General features: G+C 37.4%; 1 protein-coding gene across 50 annotated transcripts in view; it reads left to right on the top strand.

Annotated features, from left to right (window-relative positions):
• The window catches only part of mycbp2 (MYC binding protein 2), a 232201-nt gene that overhangs the window by 132413 nt on the left and 80162 nt on the right, over window positions 1–19626 (top strand). For all 50 annotated transcript variants that reach the window (XM_087266144.1, XM_087266142.1, XM_087266138.1 and 47 more), the window contains 10 exon segments: window positions 2193–2330; window positions 2410–2588; window positions 6772–6914; window positions 7079–7179; window positions 7332–7550; window positions 10608–10830; window positions 11448–11566; window positions 11881–11968; window positions 14528–14577; window positions 14654–14826. In XM_087266144.1, the coding sequence (XP_087122270.1) occupies window positions 2193–2330; window positions 2410–2588; window positions 6772–6914; window positions 7079–7179; window positions 7332–7550; window positions 10608–10830; window positions 11448–11566; window positions 11881–11968; window positions 14528–14577; window positions 14654–14826 (1433 nt within the window).

Below are 19626 nucleotides of genomic sequence, written 5' to 3'. Positions count from 1 at the left end.
TATAACTTTAATTGGTGAGGCGTGTACTTGTATATACATGGGGACACAAGCATTTAGTTTGGGCTAGCTTTTGCAGATAAACATTGCTTTACAATGCCCTTGATGGGTGAGTGGGGGAGTGTCTTTTGTCTCTCAAGGTGTGAATTATTCATGACTCACTCACGCATACAGCTGAGATCACCCAAATCAATCTTAACAGATTGTAAATCATTGTAATGTTTTCTGTGAATGAGAGAACAGAATAATTTTCACATAATTGCGAAGTAAATATCGTAACCTATAAGACTATATACAGTTTTTTCTTTAAAATTTACCAACCACGCATATTTTTTTTTCTAAAAAACGCAATCATGTACATCAATATTTCTTACATATTATTGTAGCACAGTATGTGCTGAATACAAAAAAAAATAATACATGTTGGTCAGTACTATGTAAAAAGCAGCTGAAATACACACAAATGTCAGGGCATGTCAAAACATCTCAGGGGCCCCAAAATCACCTCAGACCCCTGAGAGTTAAAAACAAGTAAAATAATCTGCCAATTGGGTTAGCTAAGTAATCTTAAAACCTTTTTTAATAATAAAAAATATATATTTTACTTTTATCTTATTAACATTTTATCTTATTTACTTATCTTATTAACACATTATTTTGCTGCACTTTACTGTAGGGCAGCATGATATTGGAAATATCTGACATTGTGATATTTTGTTTTGCTGCGATATATATTGTGATCAGTGGTAGAAGGAGTACTGAGAATTCATACTTGAGTAAAAGTACAAGTATATGCCCAAAATGCAGTGCAAATAGAGTAAAAGTATCTGTTGTAAACATTACTCAAAGTATAAGTAAAAAGTAGCCCTTTCAAAAGTACTCAAGAGTAGTAAATACTTTTGTACATGTAATTTGTACAGTAAACTTAACATTCTGTTGGGCATTTAGTGATCTTCCTATATTAATTTAATCCTTCCAACCTTCCTTCCTTTGTTTGTGGGTTCTGTCCTTCCTTTATTCATTAATTTCTTTGTTCCTTCCTTCCTTCATTCATTTGTTCCTTCATTCGTTCCTCCCTCCCTTTGTTCGTTTGCTCCTTCATTCATATTTTTGTTCCTTCCTTCATTAGGTCCTTTGTTCATTCATTAATTCGCTTGTTCCTTCCTTCCACCCATAGTTGATTCAGTCCTTCCTTGAATCCTTTCCTCATTCATTTGTTTCTTCCTTCGTCCCTACCTTCATTCGTTTGCTCGTTCATTTATTCGTTCGTTCATATTTTTATTCCTTCCTTCATTAGGTCCTTTGTTCGTTCATTCATTCACTCTTCCTTCTACCCATAGTTGATTCAATCCTTCCTTGAATCCTTCATTAATTTGATCCTTCCTTTGTTCCTCCCTTCATTTGTTTGTTCCTTCGTTCATATTTTTGTTCCTTTCTTCATTAGGTCCTTTGTTCATTCATTCATCCATTCATCCTTCCTTTCTTAGTTTATTCTTCTTTCCATTCCTTGTTCAGTACTTCCTTCGTTCGGCCCTTCCTTCCATTCTTGATTAGTTCCATTTAGTAATTGTTTAAGGCTGTTTGGTGATTTCAGTCATCATCCAGTTGACATCCTTTATTTTCTCCTCAGTGACATGCAGTCTATGAAAAGTCATTGTGTGTAAAGATTTTGGATATTTGTGGACATTTTTAATGCTTCCAAAAGGTTTGCTCTATTTATAAAGCGCCAATGTCTTGAGGTTGTTCAATATGATGCAATTTGCTTTCTATGTGCGATTTGGTTGGACAGGAATGTAAAATGTAAAATATTAAATATGTAAAATAATATGGGCATGTGTACAATAATATAAACATAATATTGAATAATATCTTTCTTTTAATCTAATACTGTGATGTGACTTGCGGATACACACATTGCAATATCGATGCTGAAACAATAAATTGCTCAGCCCTACTTTATTGCATACTTGAAGTTTTATTCTGGATTGATTTGGAATACAAGCCACAGCTTGTTCCTGATGATAAAAATGGAACATATTCTGGAAAATACAGTACTTCATTTCAAGTTGGTTTAAGACAAATTCATTTTTACATGAACCAGTGCCTAAAGCATGTGGATTGATTATGCTGAAGTCTAACCCTGTTGTGTTTTTTCCTCTGTGTTCTCGTTTTGTCCATCTGTCCTGTGTTATCAGGCTCAGACGGAGCACCCTGGAGATTCCGCCCACTCCCACAGATGGACTTCTCTAGAACTGGTCAAAGGCACTTACAGCACTGATGACTCCCCCAGTGACATCGCCGAGATCCGTCTGGACAAAGCTGTTCCTCTGAAGGTGCTGTGAATTTTTACACTTGAATCATGCAAAGAATAAACTTCAGCACAGACTCACTCACACCCTGTTGCTCTTGCAGGAAAATGTGAAATACGCCGTTCGTCTGCGTAACTATGGCAGCCGCACAGCCAATGGGGACGGAGGCATTACCACCGTGCAATGCTCTGATGGAGTCGCCTTTACCTTCAGCACCTGCAGCTTGAGCAGCAATGGCACCAATCAGACCAGAGGCCAGATCCCTCAGATTCTTTATTACAGGTCTGTACTTCAGATAACATCATTTATTAGAGATGCTGCCTATTATTAACTGATTCCTTTAGGGATGGCCTGGTTTATAAAAAATATATATATAATAATAATAATAATAATCGTGGCAAGGCAACCGAATTCAAGTGTAATGAAAGTTTTAGCTTTATTTTCTTTTTCCATTTGACGGGCACTCTCTCTCTCTCTCTTTAGTGCTGCTAACACATGTCTCAGGTTATATCAGTTTAAAGATTCCAGCGCAAGACGCAGTGGAAAATCAATACTCGTACTTGTGAGCGTTTCTCTCTTTTTTCTTTTCTAGTTCTTGCACCGTAAAATATAGGATCAATGTATGTAGCAACACTGGAATACTCGTATGTAATAGTCAGCAAAGTCTGAGGGTGCTTTTACACCTAGACATTTGTTTTAGTGCGGTTCGTTTGGTATATGTGAATAGCGCAATAGTGCCCTGATCCACACCCAAACAATCAGTCTGAGATCGCCTGAATGAGCGAAACAAATGATTAAAACAAACTCTGGACCGAATCGATTGCAGTACGATTCAATGAACTAGCGAACCAGGCTATATGACGGTGTATTATGGCTATATAATAGCCATATATACGGCTAAATGAAGGAGAATTATGAGTAGGGTGGGATATCATCATTCCTACTGGTAAATGTGCATTTAATCGATTACACAATCGATTACACAAGTGAAGGCATGATGAAATGGTAATGATAGCTGTTTATCCGTTAGGACACTTGACTGAAATTACCGTCTGATCATTTTTCAGATTTTAATTTTATATTATTTTGTAATAGGCCTATTTCTGCACTGACAACTCGAAAGAAAGATCAACATTCATCTGCTTCGTGATCTGACTGCAGTCTTGGTCATATGTTATTTCTCTCTATGATGTAAGCCTGTAGTGCAGAATTCTAGCCAATGTTTTTAAAGCTCATAATTAATAATGAAAACAAAGTTATTAAATACTTTATTCTTATTTTAAAATAACTAAATGGTAAAATAAAATGACGGGCATTGATTGATTCGATAGATAGATTTTTACCACTCTTGACAAGTGAAATGAGGCTATGTATGAGAAGCCCTTACCTTGATATAGATTTGTTGATGATGTCTGTCGACATTCAAAATTAAAGCGCAGCTTTTCACTTATAATGTCTTATTGCTCATAATCATAAATTAAAATAGTGACGTATGACAGCTGAGTGGAGTCTGTGAGACAATGAAAATTAACCGTGAAACTGAAAATGTAAGGAGAGTTTACTCTCACGTGAAGTATTTTGGTTTGTTTGAAAAGTTTGCCGTGTGAAAGCGAACCGCACCAAGAACAAAGAGCAACATTGTAACAATTTTAATCCATTTTGGAACAAAACAATCGATATACAGGTGTGAAAGCAGTGAAAGTATACTTTTATGAAAGAATTTTTAAAAAGACAGCAGCCAAAACTATCACGCTGCCATCATTACCATTAATCAATAACAATAGACTAAATGAAAACTGACTGAGTAAAATCATAATACATTGCTTTGAGAATAACTTTTTTTTTTAAATACTGTAAATGATAGATTATGACTATATATTTTATGCTGATTTGTGTCATTTATAAATGCTATTCATGTTACAATATGACTTATTTTTTGCAATGTAAACCCAATCAAATCCAGCATTTTTGTGAACCGCCCCACCCCTACTTTTCATGCACTTATTTTAATGCGCATTTCGAAATGTTGCATACAAAGATGTTTGATATTATTGCCAAAATGCGCATAAATTTTGAAAATGCTCATAAACAGCTTGTGCATAAATGAGAAGGGTAAAAAAAAAATATTTTGATAAGAAAGAATGTTCATAAATACAGTGAAAACACATTCGCACATTCAAGTATGCACAATATTGGACAAATCTGACATTGTGATATTTTGTTTTCCTGAAATATATAGTGCGATATGAATATAATTCCACCAGATGGATTGAATAGCTTTATTTGGAATGATTTCATTAATTTAGATTGATTTAGATTAATATGCGTTTGCATAAATTATACTTAATTACTAGCATATATATATATATATATATATATATATATATATATATATATATATATATATATATATATATATATATATATATATATATACATACATACATACATACATACACACACACACACACACACACACACACACACACACACACACACATATTTAGTTGCAAAACCCATCAGACCTCTTTTCTTGTAAATGAGCATTTTTTTTATCACGCTTCTCTGCTTCTCTGATTAGGTTCAGATGTTTTATTTTATAGGTAATAAGGTTATTAGCTAGTAAATAACTTTCTTTTGCATCAACCAGCTAATTCCACTTGTGCTTTTTTTTTTTGCAAAAACCTCTAAATCCATCTATTGGGACAAGACATTGAAATAACATAGAAAAATCACTAAAGAGCGCTGCTACATTTAAAACATATGATTCGAAATGCGCCTTCTGATTGGTTCTCTGGATATAGTGCCTTTTGCTGTCAAAGGCAAGTAGCGTTTAGAGGCTTTTGCCAATAAACTGATATTTCTGAATATGCGGACACTGCGATTAGTATGATTTGAAGCAAATCTATTTGTTAAACTTACTACTTACTCTTTCATCTCTCACATACTGAGATGAAAGTTAAATAAACAGTGCTTTATAGTTTTCTTGAGAGTCTAACAGTATTCAGGAGCAGACATTGAACAATGATTTTGTTGTAAGAGATAAAATAAGCGTGTTTGGAACGCATTAATGAATAGGGGTGTAACAGATTACAAATCTTATGGTTGGGATCACATAATGGGTTTTTTAGTCATGGATCGGATCATTTTTTTGAATCAGCCAAGAAGGGGAAGAGACAAATGTAATTTTCTTTCAATTTATTACAAAAACAGCACTGCAAGAACTTTTTGGTTTTAACAAACAGAACTTGGAAACTGTACTTTTATTAAAAAGTAAATGAAGAAATAATCAGCTGAATAAAAATAAATTGTAAAATATTCAGTACTGTGAAAAATTTACTGTTACTACTACTGTTGCTGATAACACTACATGTATAAATCTAACATACTTTGTGCAACCCATATTAATTTTAGTCTCATTTTCAATAAATGATTCAGTTATTCACTTATAAAACTTCATATTTAATTGCTAGACGTGTCATTTTTTAAGAATTATTCAGTGGCATACTTTTGATGGCTGGTTGTCGCCACCTCTTGGTTACGTAATATAATTACAGCCTACAACTTTCATTTTTGAGCGTCGTTAAAACGTTGATTTTATTCTATAGACCAGGGGTCACCAATCTCGGTCCTGGAGGGCCGGTGTCCCTGCAGGATTTAGCTCCAACTTGCCTCAATGCACCTGCTTGGATGTTTCAAGTATACCAAGTAAGGGTACCAAGCCTTGCTTAGCTTGTTCAGGTGTGTTTGATTAGGGTTGGAGCTAAAATCTCCAGGACACTGGCCCTCCAGGAACAAGACTATAGACTACTATAGACATCAGTGGTTATATCTAAACTATAAGCTGTTAACCAAGTACTTCTGTTATTTGCCATTTTTGTAATGCATAACTAACTCTAAAAGACTAAAGACTGAATCTCTTTCTTGAGTTTTGTGTTTTTCAAACACAGATTTGAAGGCAGCTGTTTGAAGGATTAATAAACATATGCAAATCACCGTCATTAATTATTAATGTTGCTTGGGTGTTAAGATCCCGATCTTTTACTTATTAATCATGCAGCCTACACTGAATGCATAGATGCAGGCTAAACAGGTAGTGACAGAAAACACCTTTAATAAACACCGCCACATCCCGAATAACCCTTCACAACTTTTTTCGTCATCTTTATATTTGACAGGAAAGCCTAAATGCTTTTATATATGTTATTTGACTGATGCAAGAGGCGATCTCTCTGTGATTGTTACAAATTTAGGATTAATCTACCAGTAAAACAAATGTTGAATTAATCCACAGGCCACGTGTGTTCTGAGCCATGGGTAGTAATCTGTACTAATCACCGATCAACCGTGATCCATTACACCCCTAATGAAAACAGTGCTTTAATCGTTAATATTTACAGTTTTACCCATAAGTTTAATTAGCGACTTTGGATGAAAACTAAATGACTATGCTTGTGTGTTGCAGGAGTGAATATGATGGTGATCTTCAGTCACAGCTGCTAAGCAAAGCCAATGAAGAGGACAAGAATTGCAGTCGAGCCCTCTCTGTAGTCAGCGTAGTTGTACGGGCAGCCAAAGACCTCCTTCATAGGGCCTTTGCTGTGGATGGTGAGGATCGTTTCCTTTATTTTCTTTACTAATTACATGTCCACTGTTGGTTTTATGCAATGCCGTTTGTTAAAAGGATAGAAATAAAAAAAGTTTTAGCCTAAAACAGTAATATTTGCTTTACCTTGAATGCACATTGTCTGATGCTTCTCATGTTTTTACAGTTGAAGATATTCCAGAGCTGTTGAGTTCCTCCAGTCTTTTTTCAATGCTGCTTCCACTTATTTTGGCATATATTGGTCCTGTGGCTGCCTCTGTTCCTAAGGTAAGATTTTCTTTATGTAATTGGCAGTCCTGCATCTTGATGTGATAATGAACAGTGTCCCCTGCCAAGTCAATTAATGTTAGTTTTCTTTTTTCACAGTATACTTGTTGATGCCAAACTCTTTGAATTGTCTAAATGCCATCTTTTGTTAGGCTGCGGTGGAGGTGTTTGGTTTGGTTCAGGAACTTCTTCCAGCTGTTTCTGCCCTGAACCAGAAATATGCCCCGCCCACCTTCAACCCTAACCAATCCACTGACAGCACTACTGGGAACCAGCCAGAGCAGGGCCTGTCAGCTTGTACCACATCCAATCATTATGCTGTTCTAGAGAGCGATCACCCCTATAAGCAGGCTGGTGTCACTCAATACAAGGTACAACTGGAGTTCTCTTTTCCTGATATTCAACAAATCTAGCTGTTTATTTTCTAGCAACCACCTTACATGCTTGCAACAACTTTGTGTTTGAACCTAAACAGCATCTCTGAATGTAAGACACTCAAAGTTCAATGCAAAGGGAGACATTGGCTTTTACAGAGTTAGCTTAGCAAAGCCTACAGCAAACGAAGTTTGGGGACTACAAAATAATACATCCAGGTTAATGAGATCATTAGGTCACGCGCATACACCACTCGCAGACAACCCGGGCAGCAAATGGGTGTGGCCAGAGGCGCTTGTTATGTTATAGCAGAGAAAGCTAAAATGCCCTTTAACCGCTGCTATTCCACAGAGCTTCTTCTGTTTATGTATTTGGGTTTTTCAAGGACACAACACAAAGTGCTTACACTTTAATTTTAATTATGTTCCAGAGAATTAACATAGAAAGAAATATATAGCTCTTGCATTTGACAAAGGTGTGGATTGGGAGCCACAACCTGTAAATTGTTAAAATTGATTTATTACATGCAAAGTTTCTAGCGTTAAAGGTATGTTGTAGCAAGGACGTAAACAAGGATGTAAACAACAGGAAATGCTTTTTGGCAACTTTAACAACTTAGCTACAAATTCATATTTATCCATCAAACCGCTGAAAACACTCACAATCTTTAGCAGCACTGCAGTGTCTCTCCATGCGGCTGCTTTCCCTGCATTCTACATCTCAAATAATGAACTCGCAAAAGATATGTAAATGTTTCATATTACTTAAACATGCTTGTAATCTGAATATATATGAAAAACACTTTTTAGGATTTTTTAAAGAAAGCAGGTATGAGGTTCATCTATTTTCTCTTAATTTTCTGTGTAATTCAGGCTCAAACTGAAACGGCTATACATATAACGTGATTATTTACAAATGAAGCATGAGCACACATTACTTTGCATCTTATAAACACAACCAAGCCTAAAAATACACTCTGGACCACCCCTTTAACATTGTTAACATTTTCTTGCTCTTAGCACATTTTTCTAATATGTTCTAAAGCAACATCTTCCATAACCACGAGAACATCACAAACAAATAGGCACAGGCTGGTATAAGATTCGTGATAAGTGTTTGAAAACCTTGCATAATAATGTCACAGTATCACGGTATTGTGATTACTTTTATGTTTTATGTTATGTTCTAACAACTTTTTCTCCATTGAACACAGTAATTTTTTATTCTAAGGAATGTTGAAAATAATTTTGGAAAGTAATCTTGTCAGGCTGAATAATTCAAATAAATTTTTGCCTTCTGCTGTCTTCAAAAACACAGAATTCTTCACAACTTGAAAAGGCAGCTTTGGATATCTTTCTTTTCTGAGGATGTAAAGTAAAGTCACTGCACTGTTCAGGTCTATAGCATGTTTGAATGTTGGTGTATAAAGAGATTTTGAATTTCTGAAATGTTTGCTGAATTTAGGCTGAGCTTTGATGTAAAGGGTCCTTTTCTGCCGGAGATATTGTTGAACGAAAAATAAAACATTTAAATAGTCATTTAAAAAACATGTAAAAATGTACCATAGGACTGGTATACCTAAACAGTTTTAATACCTTGACTTTTCCAAACCACGCTAAACCTTGAAGCTCGTTATCATCCCATGCCTAAAAACAATTACGGAAAACACACAATCAGCTCCCCAGTAGCACTTTAAGCTTATTCCAGAACACTATATAAACTAAACAACCACCCAGTATGCCCATCAGCTACCTAACAGTGTTCTCAAGTATCTAGCAACTAGTACTCTGTGTGTGTGTGTGTGTGTGTGTGTGTGTGTGTGTGTGTGCGTGTGCGTGTGTGTGTGTGTGTGTGTGTGTGTGTGTGTGTGTGTGCGTGCGTGCGTGCGTGCGTGTGTGTGTTACTCACACTTCACTTGTTCAAGTTTCTTTCTTCTATTGGACACAAAAGAAGATGTTTTGAAAAATGCTGGTTGCTGTAATCCATTGTTTTCCATGCTGTTTGTTTTCCTGTATCGAGGTCGGTGGGTTCCAGCAACCAGAATTCTTCAAAATATCTTCTTTTTGTTTAATGCTGTGTTCACACCAGACGCGAAATGCGTGGATAAATTGCGAGTAAATACCCGCTTAAACATTTAAATTATTCGCTTCATTCGTGTGTCAAATTTGCTTCACAACAAATGTGGATTCATGTGATGGGCAGGGCTTCTGTCTACTCAGTGACCCTAGCTTCGTTGCTAAATGGATAACATGGATTTTATTAAGAAAATAACTGTGTTTATGTGCTTTATGAAGGCTGGAAAACAGTGTCGTTTTGTTTGAAGCAGTGTCTGAGTTTACTAGATCCTTTCAGAGGTGCACCCAGCTCTGTGAGTTCATAAACTCCTCCAGAAACTTAACCTGAATGATGGAAGCATTCAGTGGTGTTTCTGACTGAGCCGAGCTCAGTTTGATTTACTGTTGTTGGTGTGTGCAGGAGGACTTTCCCCCGGGACACCAACAACAAGAGCTACGTCATAATCACGCCCCCACAAGAGCAAGCTCCTGATTGGTTAATGTGGCGCGAATGTCCGTTGAAGTTCAGATTTTCCAACTTAAGCAGTTCGCATGATTCGGCGTTAAGTGCGTCAAACGCACAAAACACTCAATATGCGCCGCACTATTTGCGCATATCGCGCTGCAGGATGTCTATTCGCGCCTTTGCATTGACAACATGTAAATCACTCGCGCTTGATGCTTCTTCCGCATGTGGTGGGAACGCAGCATAACAGAAGTGTTTTTTGACACAGTACTTTATCCGGTAATTGAGAATCATTTTACTTTTAAGTACATGTTTTATTCCTCTTTCCACTTCTGCTGGCCAGGTAATCAAATAATAACTTTGACGCTTGAGTTTTTTTTTACACAAATCTTAGTCAGGGCAACATATTCTGAGCTTCTCTTGATAAAAGCCATTTAATTTTATTGATTCTCTTGTCACAAATTAAAATGCACTATGACCTGTCTTCCTTCATCAGAGCAGTTTAATCACATTCCCACTGCTCTGGATTTTAGGTTTCATTCCCAGACTGTGTTCGCTGGATGACAGTTGAGTTTGATCCTCAGTGTGGTACAGCTCAGCCAGAAGATGTCCTCCGTCTCCTGATCCCCAGCCGATCGCTGCACTTCTCCGGGCTCAGCTCCAAAGCTCTGGCTCACGAGACCATCAACAGCTGGACTGAGCTCAAGAAGTTCTCTGGCTCAAGTGGCTGGCCCACGGCTGTCTTAGTGCTGCCAGGTAATAGTTATGTCCCAGTCTACCAACTTCATAAATGTTTACTTTTTGCTCTCATGCTCATTCATATGCTGTTGATGTGAGTCACAGTCAGTTTTTATGATGATCAGCAATGAAAAACATGAGATTTAGTGAGATATGCCACTTCCAGGCACTTGTGCGAGAATAAAACGATATCTCACTAAGGGTTTGATCCACACTAGATTCCAACAGCAACATAGTGGAGTTGTTTCTAGAATATTACCTGTATGGGGACTGTATTGCGTCCCAATTTGCCTACTTGTACTATGTCCTAAAAGTGTGTACTTTTTGTTAAGAATAAAAAGAAGGGTATGCAAGTTTTGTGACATACTGTTTCCCCTTTAATGTACTGTTACATTGCTTAGTTACTTGCCCTGTCAACCATCTCCACACATCATCCACATTTCTTTCATATCTAATTTACTACTATTCTCATTAATTCTATTTTCTAATACTATTAAGGACTGAGAGTATGCAAATTGGGAAGCAGCATGTAATTTTTTTGTCATCCACCATCATTATTATTAAAATTTGTTATTTTCCACCGGTTCATTACCTTGTTTTTTCACTCATTACCTGTTTACTTTCTCTTATGCAAGGTAACGAAGCCCTTTTCTCCTTGGAAACTGCATCGGATTATGTGAAGGATGAGAAAGCCTCTTTCTACGGATTCAAATGTGTAGCTGTCGGTTACGAGTTTAACCCTGGACTTGATGAGGTACAAAATCTCTTCTTAAGATGTGCATAAAATGAATGTAGTATTTTTTTCAGAAATCTATATTGCCATCACTTTTAAAAAGCCTCATCCCTCATTGTTATTTATTTGCATGCCAGCATCTTAAACAGAAACAAAAGTAGCTCTGATTTTAATACAAGCATCTGTATTAAACGGTTCATGTTAAGCCTCTGTAGACTCTAAGTTGCGTTTTGTTTACCATTAGCATCCACGTGGTCTGCTTTAGATCAGAGAAAAGATTAGTGAGCCATACTGCATATGTATTTGAGACATCTGTCATGCTGCTGTGGTTTCAGGGAATTATTCAGTTGGAGAAGGAATTGGCCTATTTAGGAAGCGTGTGCGCGGCTGCTCTCATGAAAAAGGATCTTGCCCTACCCATAGGTAAGAGTAACTGCTTCTTTGCAGCATTGGAGAAGATGGATAGAAACCGTAATGTGCCTTTATTAATCAGGGGTCGCCACAGTGGAATGAACCGCCAACTAGCCAGCAAATTTTTTACGTAGCGGATGCCATTCCAGCTGCATTCTAACATTATACCAACATAAAATATAAAAAAACACACACGATTGCTGGCATAATCTTGAAATTTATTTTCAAAATCACAAACATTAACATTGTAACATTTTTACTTTCATTTTTAAGGTTTTTGCTGTATAAATTGCACCTTGTTTATAACAAACTTTGTCTTCATCTTCCTTATCACTCCACATAATGTCCACATCTGAGATATTTCCATCTGCTATGTGGTCAAGAACTTCAAGATCTGTAAATTAAATAATTAGATTTTGCAATTTTTTCAGCTATGAATTTGTACATAGATATAATTTTTTATATAAAAGAGCAATCAGCGTTACTGGAGATTTAATTTCAGTTGCATAACCCATTGTATATCCTACTGGACACACATATATAAAAAAATCCTGATCTAAAGCTTGCAATGTAACTTTAATTAGTAAGTTAGTAAAAATTTTGTTAGTTTTTTTGCATGCAATCTATGAAATATTGGCAAACATATCAATAAAGCTGTATAAAAACATAGTAAATGTGGCTAACTCTGAGTCATGAGTGAAGTGATGCCATGCTGCTTTTCAGTGTAGTGGATTTTTTTCAAATTACAACATGCCAAGCCTTACTGCCATTTGACTGGATGATGATCGTCCACTCCCATGGACTGTAGGCTTTACTTTAGATGAAAAACATGGGCTGACGTGTGATGTCTATTTTAATAGATCAGAGTCCAAATGGCCACGTTTAAAGTCCTTCTCTGTTGACATCAGTTTGATGTCTTTACCCACAATATTCAGAACCACACCCCCCTTGTTCTTAGTTTGCTACGAGGGAATAATGCGCAAAAAAGCCCTGCCCCCTACTCGGTATTCAGTTTCAACATACTGAAATAAGTTTCAACAGCTTTCAGTTCACACAGACTTTAAAGACATTAAAGCAGTTAATATATACAGTACTGTGCAAAAGTTTTTCATGGCTGTCTCAGCTGTTTTTGTCTATAAATATCATGAATATCTATATAAATATATAATTTCATAATCAATATAGTTATATGTACAGTGTTAAAAATAAGTATTGAACGTGTCACCATTTTTCTCAGAAAATATATTTCTAATCGTGTCATTGACTTGAAAGAAATCTATATATGCAAAGAAAACAATATTAATTAGTTTACAAATTAAGTTTTGCAAAATAAAATGAAATGACACAGGGAAAAAGTATTGAACACATGAAGAAAGGGAGGTGTAGAAAGGCACTGAAAGCCCAGACAGCAGCTAAAATCTCTCAGTAGTTATTCAGCAACTCTCTGCCCTTTCATTGTAAATTAATATTAGCTGCTTCAGTCCAACATCTACATTAGCAGGAGGATGAAAATGAAACCAGGGTGGACATTTCAGCAAGACAATGATCCAAAACACAGCCAATGAAACTCTCGAATGCTTTCAGAGAAAGAAAAACAAGCTGTAGAATGGCCCAGCCAATCACCTGACTTGAACCCAATATGAAGTAAAAATTATAGATCAGATTTGATAGACGAGACCCACAGAACCTTTAAGGTTTCTACAGTCTGTTGAAGTCTGTGAAAAACTCACACCTGAGCAATGCATTTTACTTCATTCTTTATATGAGAGGCATCTTTAAGCTGCCATCATCAAAAAAGCCTTTTATTTAAGGTATTAATTACATTTCAGTAGATCAGCACTTTTTCCTTGTGTCATTTCATTGTTATTACACAACAAATTTTTTAGATTTTTTGCTTTATTTTTATGTTTTATTGTTTGGGTTTTTACCAAAATCTGGCTCAATTCCATGTCAAGAGCTACTTTAGAAATATTATGTCCAGGAAAAAAACGTGTTTAATACTTTTTTCCCTCGCTCTAAATATAATTTCTGTTCAGGTGATGAGTGAGAGCTTAGTATACTATATTATAAGTTAATAGAAAACTTTATACTAAAGGGACAAATCAAACGTGGCCAAAGAGTTGCACAGTACTGTATATAGTTTATATAAAAATATTTTTTTTATTAAGTAATAGGACTGCACTGTGGCACAGTGGGTAGCACGTTCGCTTCACAACAAGAAGGTCGCTGGTTTGAGCCTCGCCTGGGTCCGTTGGCATTTCTGAGTGGAGTTTGCATGTTCTCCCTGTGTTTGTGTGGGTTTCCTCCGGGGGCTCTGGTTTCCACCACAGTCCAAAAACATGCTCTATTGGTGAATTGGGTAAGCTAAATTGCCCGTAGTGTATGTTGTGTGAAAGAGTGTGTATGGATGTTTTCGAGTTATTGGTTGCAGCTGGAAGGGCATCCGCTGCCTAAAACATAAGCTGGATAAGTATAGATTAATAAAGGGACCAAGCCAAAAAGAAAATGAATGAATGAATTAAGTAACTGCTTGTTTTTGTCTTATATATATATATATATTTTATCCTACAGGAAATGAACTGGAGGAGGATTTGGAGATTTTAGAGGAGGCCTCACTCCAGGTACTGTCTTAAAAATAGTTTCGGTTTTTCTTACTATCTTCAATGACGTCTTTAATAGTGTCTTTGTGTTGAGCAGGTTTGTAAATCCCACTCCGGGCTCCTGGGGAAGGGACTGGCTCTGTCTCATTCTCCCACCATCCTAGAAGCACTGGAAGGGAACTTGCCATTGCACCTGCAGACCAACGAACACTCCTTCCTAGAGGACTTCATCACCTGCGTGCAGAACTCCAGTGGCGGGAGACTCGCCAGGTCTGTCTCAAACATTTTTCAGCATTTCTTTTGTTATTTCAGCATCTTTCATTTTACTTGTCATCTTTTCATTTTACTGGAACTGCAACAATGTTTATCATAAGAAAGTTTAAAGGGGACCTATTATGCAAAAAACACTTTTAGAAGGGGTTTAAACACAGTTGTGTGGCAACAGTGTGTGGATATAGCCAGCCTCTAATGGTACACAGTAATGAATCGTATTGTTAATGGCAATCTAATGCATAGACAGCTCTAAGTGAGAAACAACCGTCTGCCTTCATCTTTTTGCTGGTAGGGAGCAAAAACTTTAATGTCAGGGTGCTTTCACACATGGTTCGAATGTCTGGTCTGAACCAAAGTTCGATTGTCCCCCATCGGGTGGTTTGTGTTTATGTTTGCCCCCCCTCGGTACGCTTGTGTAATCAAGCTGCTGTTTTGTGTACAGCTGTTGCTAGGTCACAACCACGAAAGCAAAGCGCCAAAATGGAGACGTACGTATATTATGGTCATTTTGCTTTTACTGAAACTTTTGGTTTTGTTATCAAAACCAGAATACAGAGAGCCATTTGCGTCTATCTGCTACAAAAAAAAAAAAAAATGTTTAGTACAATATGCAATGTCTGCAGAAGTCGTTTTTGGTGGAGACAAGCAGACATTATCACTGTTTGCACTGGGTTAGTCCTGCTTGTTGTCAAGGTAGGTAATACAGACTTATGGCCCATTTCCACTGAGTGGTACAGTTCGGTTTAGTACGCTTTTATGGCTGTTTCCATTGTCAAAAGGCGTATAGAACCAAACCGTACCATACCAATTCTTTGGCACCCTTTCGAAAGGGTACCAAACACGAGAAAGGTAGAGCTAGACGCGTAGCTGAATGCTATAGGTTTACAGAGATACGTCATTCGCTTACGCAACTATCCCCAGACCAACTTTTTCAGGCAGACTCGGTACGGGTTCAAGAGACAGCATTCACACTAGCTAAACATACCGTATTTTGAGGTCAAACGAACCTGGATGCAGACCAAAAGTACTAGTGTGAAAGCACCCTCAGTGACTAGGGGTGCACCGATTAGCATTTTTTTTAAACCGATCTGATCCCAGTGCCAAAATTCTGAGTATCGACCAATACAGATCTAATTACAAAACTGTGCCGTATTTTTTTTAAGCATTATACAGTTTCTATAGTTCTGGTGATGAACTCAAATAATATATCTTCTTTAGTAAAAATAACAGACCTATAGGCCTACTATATATCACAGACAACACAATCTAACTTAAAAACTTGGTGATTGCGAGATGCGCATGCGCAACGGACGGTGATGGCTGCTTAGTGAAACGCGCTCTGCTTCAGATGTCCTTTTCTTTTATAAATATTCCTACTGAGCTTTAAACTGAGGTTTTAAGTATTCGCTTTTGTTAAGAGACGTCAGAGATGGCATCCAAACGAGAATTGCTACACTCGCCCTCCAAAAAACGACCTAAAGATGACGAACGCCTTCACGACGCCATTGCCGAGATGCTCGAACAACAACTGAGCGCTATAAAGCTAAGTATGTCTGCGATCGTTCGGGAGGAAATTTCAAAGATTTCTACATGCCTTAACTCCCTGGAAAATGATGTCAAAGCGGTCGGCGACAGACTGGATTATATGCAATCCACAGTGCGCGATATTAAAAAGGATTCGATTGCCAGCACGTCGCGTGTGGAGGAGCTACAGGAGAAGCTTTGGCTTTACGAAGACAAGGCCAGACAAAATAATCTAAGATTGGTGGGTTTACCTGAAGGCGCGGAAAGCAGCAATGCAATTCAGTTCCTGCAGACCCAGATTCCTAAGTGGCTGCCGGCTTTGCAAGGGAAGGTGATCGAGATTGAACGCGCACATCGCCTGTACGCGAACGAAGATTCCTCCAGAAAGAAAGCGCGCACTTTGATTTTCAAACTTCTCCGGTACAATGACAGGCAAGCGATTCTTAAGGAAGCCAGAAATTCTTCATCCCTAAATTACGAAGGAACCAAACTATGGTTCTTCCCCGATTACAGCAAGGGCACGTCTCAAAAAAGGAAAGTCATGTCAGAAAAAAGGAAATGTCTCCAACAGTTGGGCATTGAGTCTTTCTTGTTATACCCAGCAGTGGTGAAAGTGTTAAACGGCCGTGAGCAAATTCTCTTCAAAACACCCACAGATCTGGAGAAGTTCGTCTCATCGCTAAATGCTGACACTCCGATGGGAGAAAACCTGACGGCGCGATCAACTGACTAAATTTTGCCTCATATAAAGGGTGCTTACTGCATATTTCAAGTAGGAATTTAAGTTGTATTACTGATATGGACATTTGATTAGGCGAGACACGGCTCCCTGGGTATAGCCGCGCAGCTCGAGCGCATGGCCTCGAATTTGTTTATTTTCCAGGCAGGTAAGAGAGACTGTATTCTCTCTCTACAGGCTGCCATTTATATTTTGTTTATTCTGTTTTTATTTAATTTAATCATTTCGTTGTTGTTAACAGGGTTTGCTTTTTCTTATTATATATTCAATTTGATGGTTCTCTGGGGTGACATTCTTGATTACATGTGTGCTATTTATGGGTTTAAAATGATCACTTTATCTGTTAAGTGTTTAATCTATGCTTTCTGTTATGAATGATATCAACGTGATATCGTGGAATGTCAATGGCTTGAATTCACCGGTAAAGAGAACAAAATGCCTGGATTATTTACATCGCAAGAGAGCCGATATAGCTCTCATACAAGAATCCCACTTCAGGGCCTCAGATGTTACTCGTTGTCAAAATAGACATTTTAAAATTATAGCCGCTTCATCTTACACTAGCGCTTCAAGAGGAGTGCTAATACTTCAAAATAGAAGATTCCCATTTATATTAGAGAAATCAGGGAGTGATGATCATGGGGGGATCACATATGTTTTGGGATCGTGGAATAGTTTAAAAATAGCTTTTGTTTCAGTCTATGCCCCAAATAAATTTGACACAGTTTTTTTTCCTTCGCATACCAAGCTCCTTCTTAGCTTTGGTGACTACAATCTGGTAGTGGGTATGGATGCTAATGCAGTTGTCAATCCCTCTATTGATAAGTCTCTCTCCGCACCGTCCGCTGTACACAGTGACCAGTCTTCCCGGGCATTGAATGAGCTTATTTTGGATAATGACTTGTGTGATATCTGGAGGCTGCAGAATGAAAAATGTAGAGACTATACCTTTTATTCTTCCCGACACAAGACATTTACAAGAATAGATTATATTCTTATATCAAAATATTTAATTCAGAGTGTAAATAACATAGGTATTCTCCCCATGCTCATTTCAGACCATTCGGCAGTAATTTGTAATTTATCACCCCCTAGAGGATTTCAAAGGACAAAAAGGTGGCGCTTTAACACAACTCTGCTACTGAAAGATGATTTTATTAAACAGTTACGAGATAATCTGACCATGTTTCTTTCAGAAAACTCCAGTTCAGCAGTTAATCCGCAGATTTTATGGGAAACAACCAAGTGTTTTCTGAGAGGGAACTGTATATCATTTGCCTCCTATGAACATAGATCTAAAACTAAAGAATTAAATCATTTAGAAAAACAAATTAAAATAATAGAGAGAGACTTAAAGGAAACTTTTTCAGAACAGAAGAGCAGGATTTTAGGAAATTTAAAATCTGATTGCAAGGCAATTTTATTAAGAAAGGCAGAATTTTTGATTCATCGCACCAAACAAAATTATTATTTTAATGCAGAACGACCCACTAAATTATTAGCTTTAAGGCTGAAACATAATGAGGCAATGTCATCAATAACAGCCATTAAGGATAGTATGGGCACCCTGCATACTGCTCCGGACAAGGTGAATGCTACATTCAAGAACTTCTATGAGCATCTTTACAGTTCCGAGGTGGGGATAGAGGATCAACAAACAATTGAATTTATATCAAAACTAAATCTCCCTTGCCTAAGTGACGAGCAACAGAAATTTTTAGACTCTCCAATTACATTAAGTGAAGTAAAAGAAGCTCTAGAGTCAATGAATAAAGGAAAGGCCCCGGGCCTAGATGGTCTACCCCCAGAGTTGTATTTGGTGATATGGGACTTGCTAGGACCACTCCTTCTAAATTCCTTAAATTTTGCAATAGATACAGGTTGTTTTCACAGAGATCAGAATACTGCCCTTATCTCACTGATTTTAAAAAAAGGGAAGGACCCCTTTAGCTGCTCTAGTTACAGGCCGATTTCACTAATCTGTACAGACACTAAGGTTTATGCAAAAGTTCTAGCCTGCCGTTTAGATCAAATTGCCGGTTCTATAATTTCCCATGACCAGACAGGCTTTCTTAAGGGTCGCTCTGCTATGGATAATGTCAGACGACTTTTAAATATCATAGACAAGTCCAAACTTACTGAGGATCAAAGTGCTATTCTCTCACTAGATGCAGAGAAAGCCTTTGACCGGGTCGAATGGACATATCTCTGGTCAGTTTTGAAGTGTCTGGGCTTTGGTCCAAATTTTATACATATGGTACAAACTCTGTATCGTAATTCAGCTGCAAGGGTGTCAACAGGGTTGAGCTGCTCAAGTGCTTTTCTGCTGGGCAGAGGCACAAGACAGGGCTGCCCATTGTCACCATTGTTGTTTGCCCTTTCGTTAGAGCCTTTGGCCCAGGCAATTCGTCAGGATCATGTAATCGCCCCTATCATTATAGATAATTCTAAACATCACATCTCTCTGTTCGCTGATGATATTCTACTATATATGTCAGATACTTTTACCTCAATTATTCAATGTCTTAAAATAT

Source organism: Danio rerio, chromosome 9 (assembly GCF_052040795.2).
Source record: "Danio rerio strain M-AB ecotype USA chromosome 9, GRCz13ab, whole genome shotgun sequence".
NCBI lineage: Eukaryota > Metazoa > Chordata > Actinopteri > Cypriniformes > Danionidae > Danio > Danio rerio.
The sequence above is the reverse complement of the archived record's forward strand: the minus strand, read 5'-3'. Positions and strand labels throughout refer to the sequence as shown.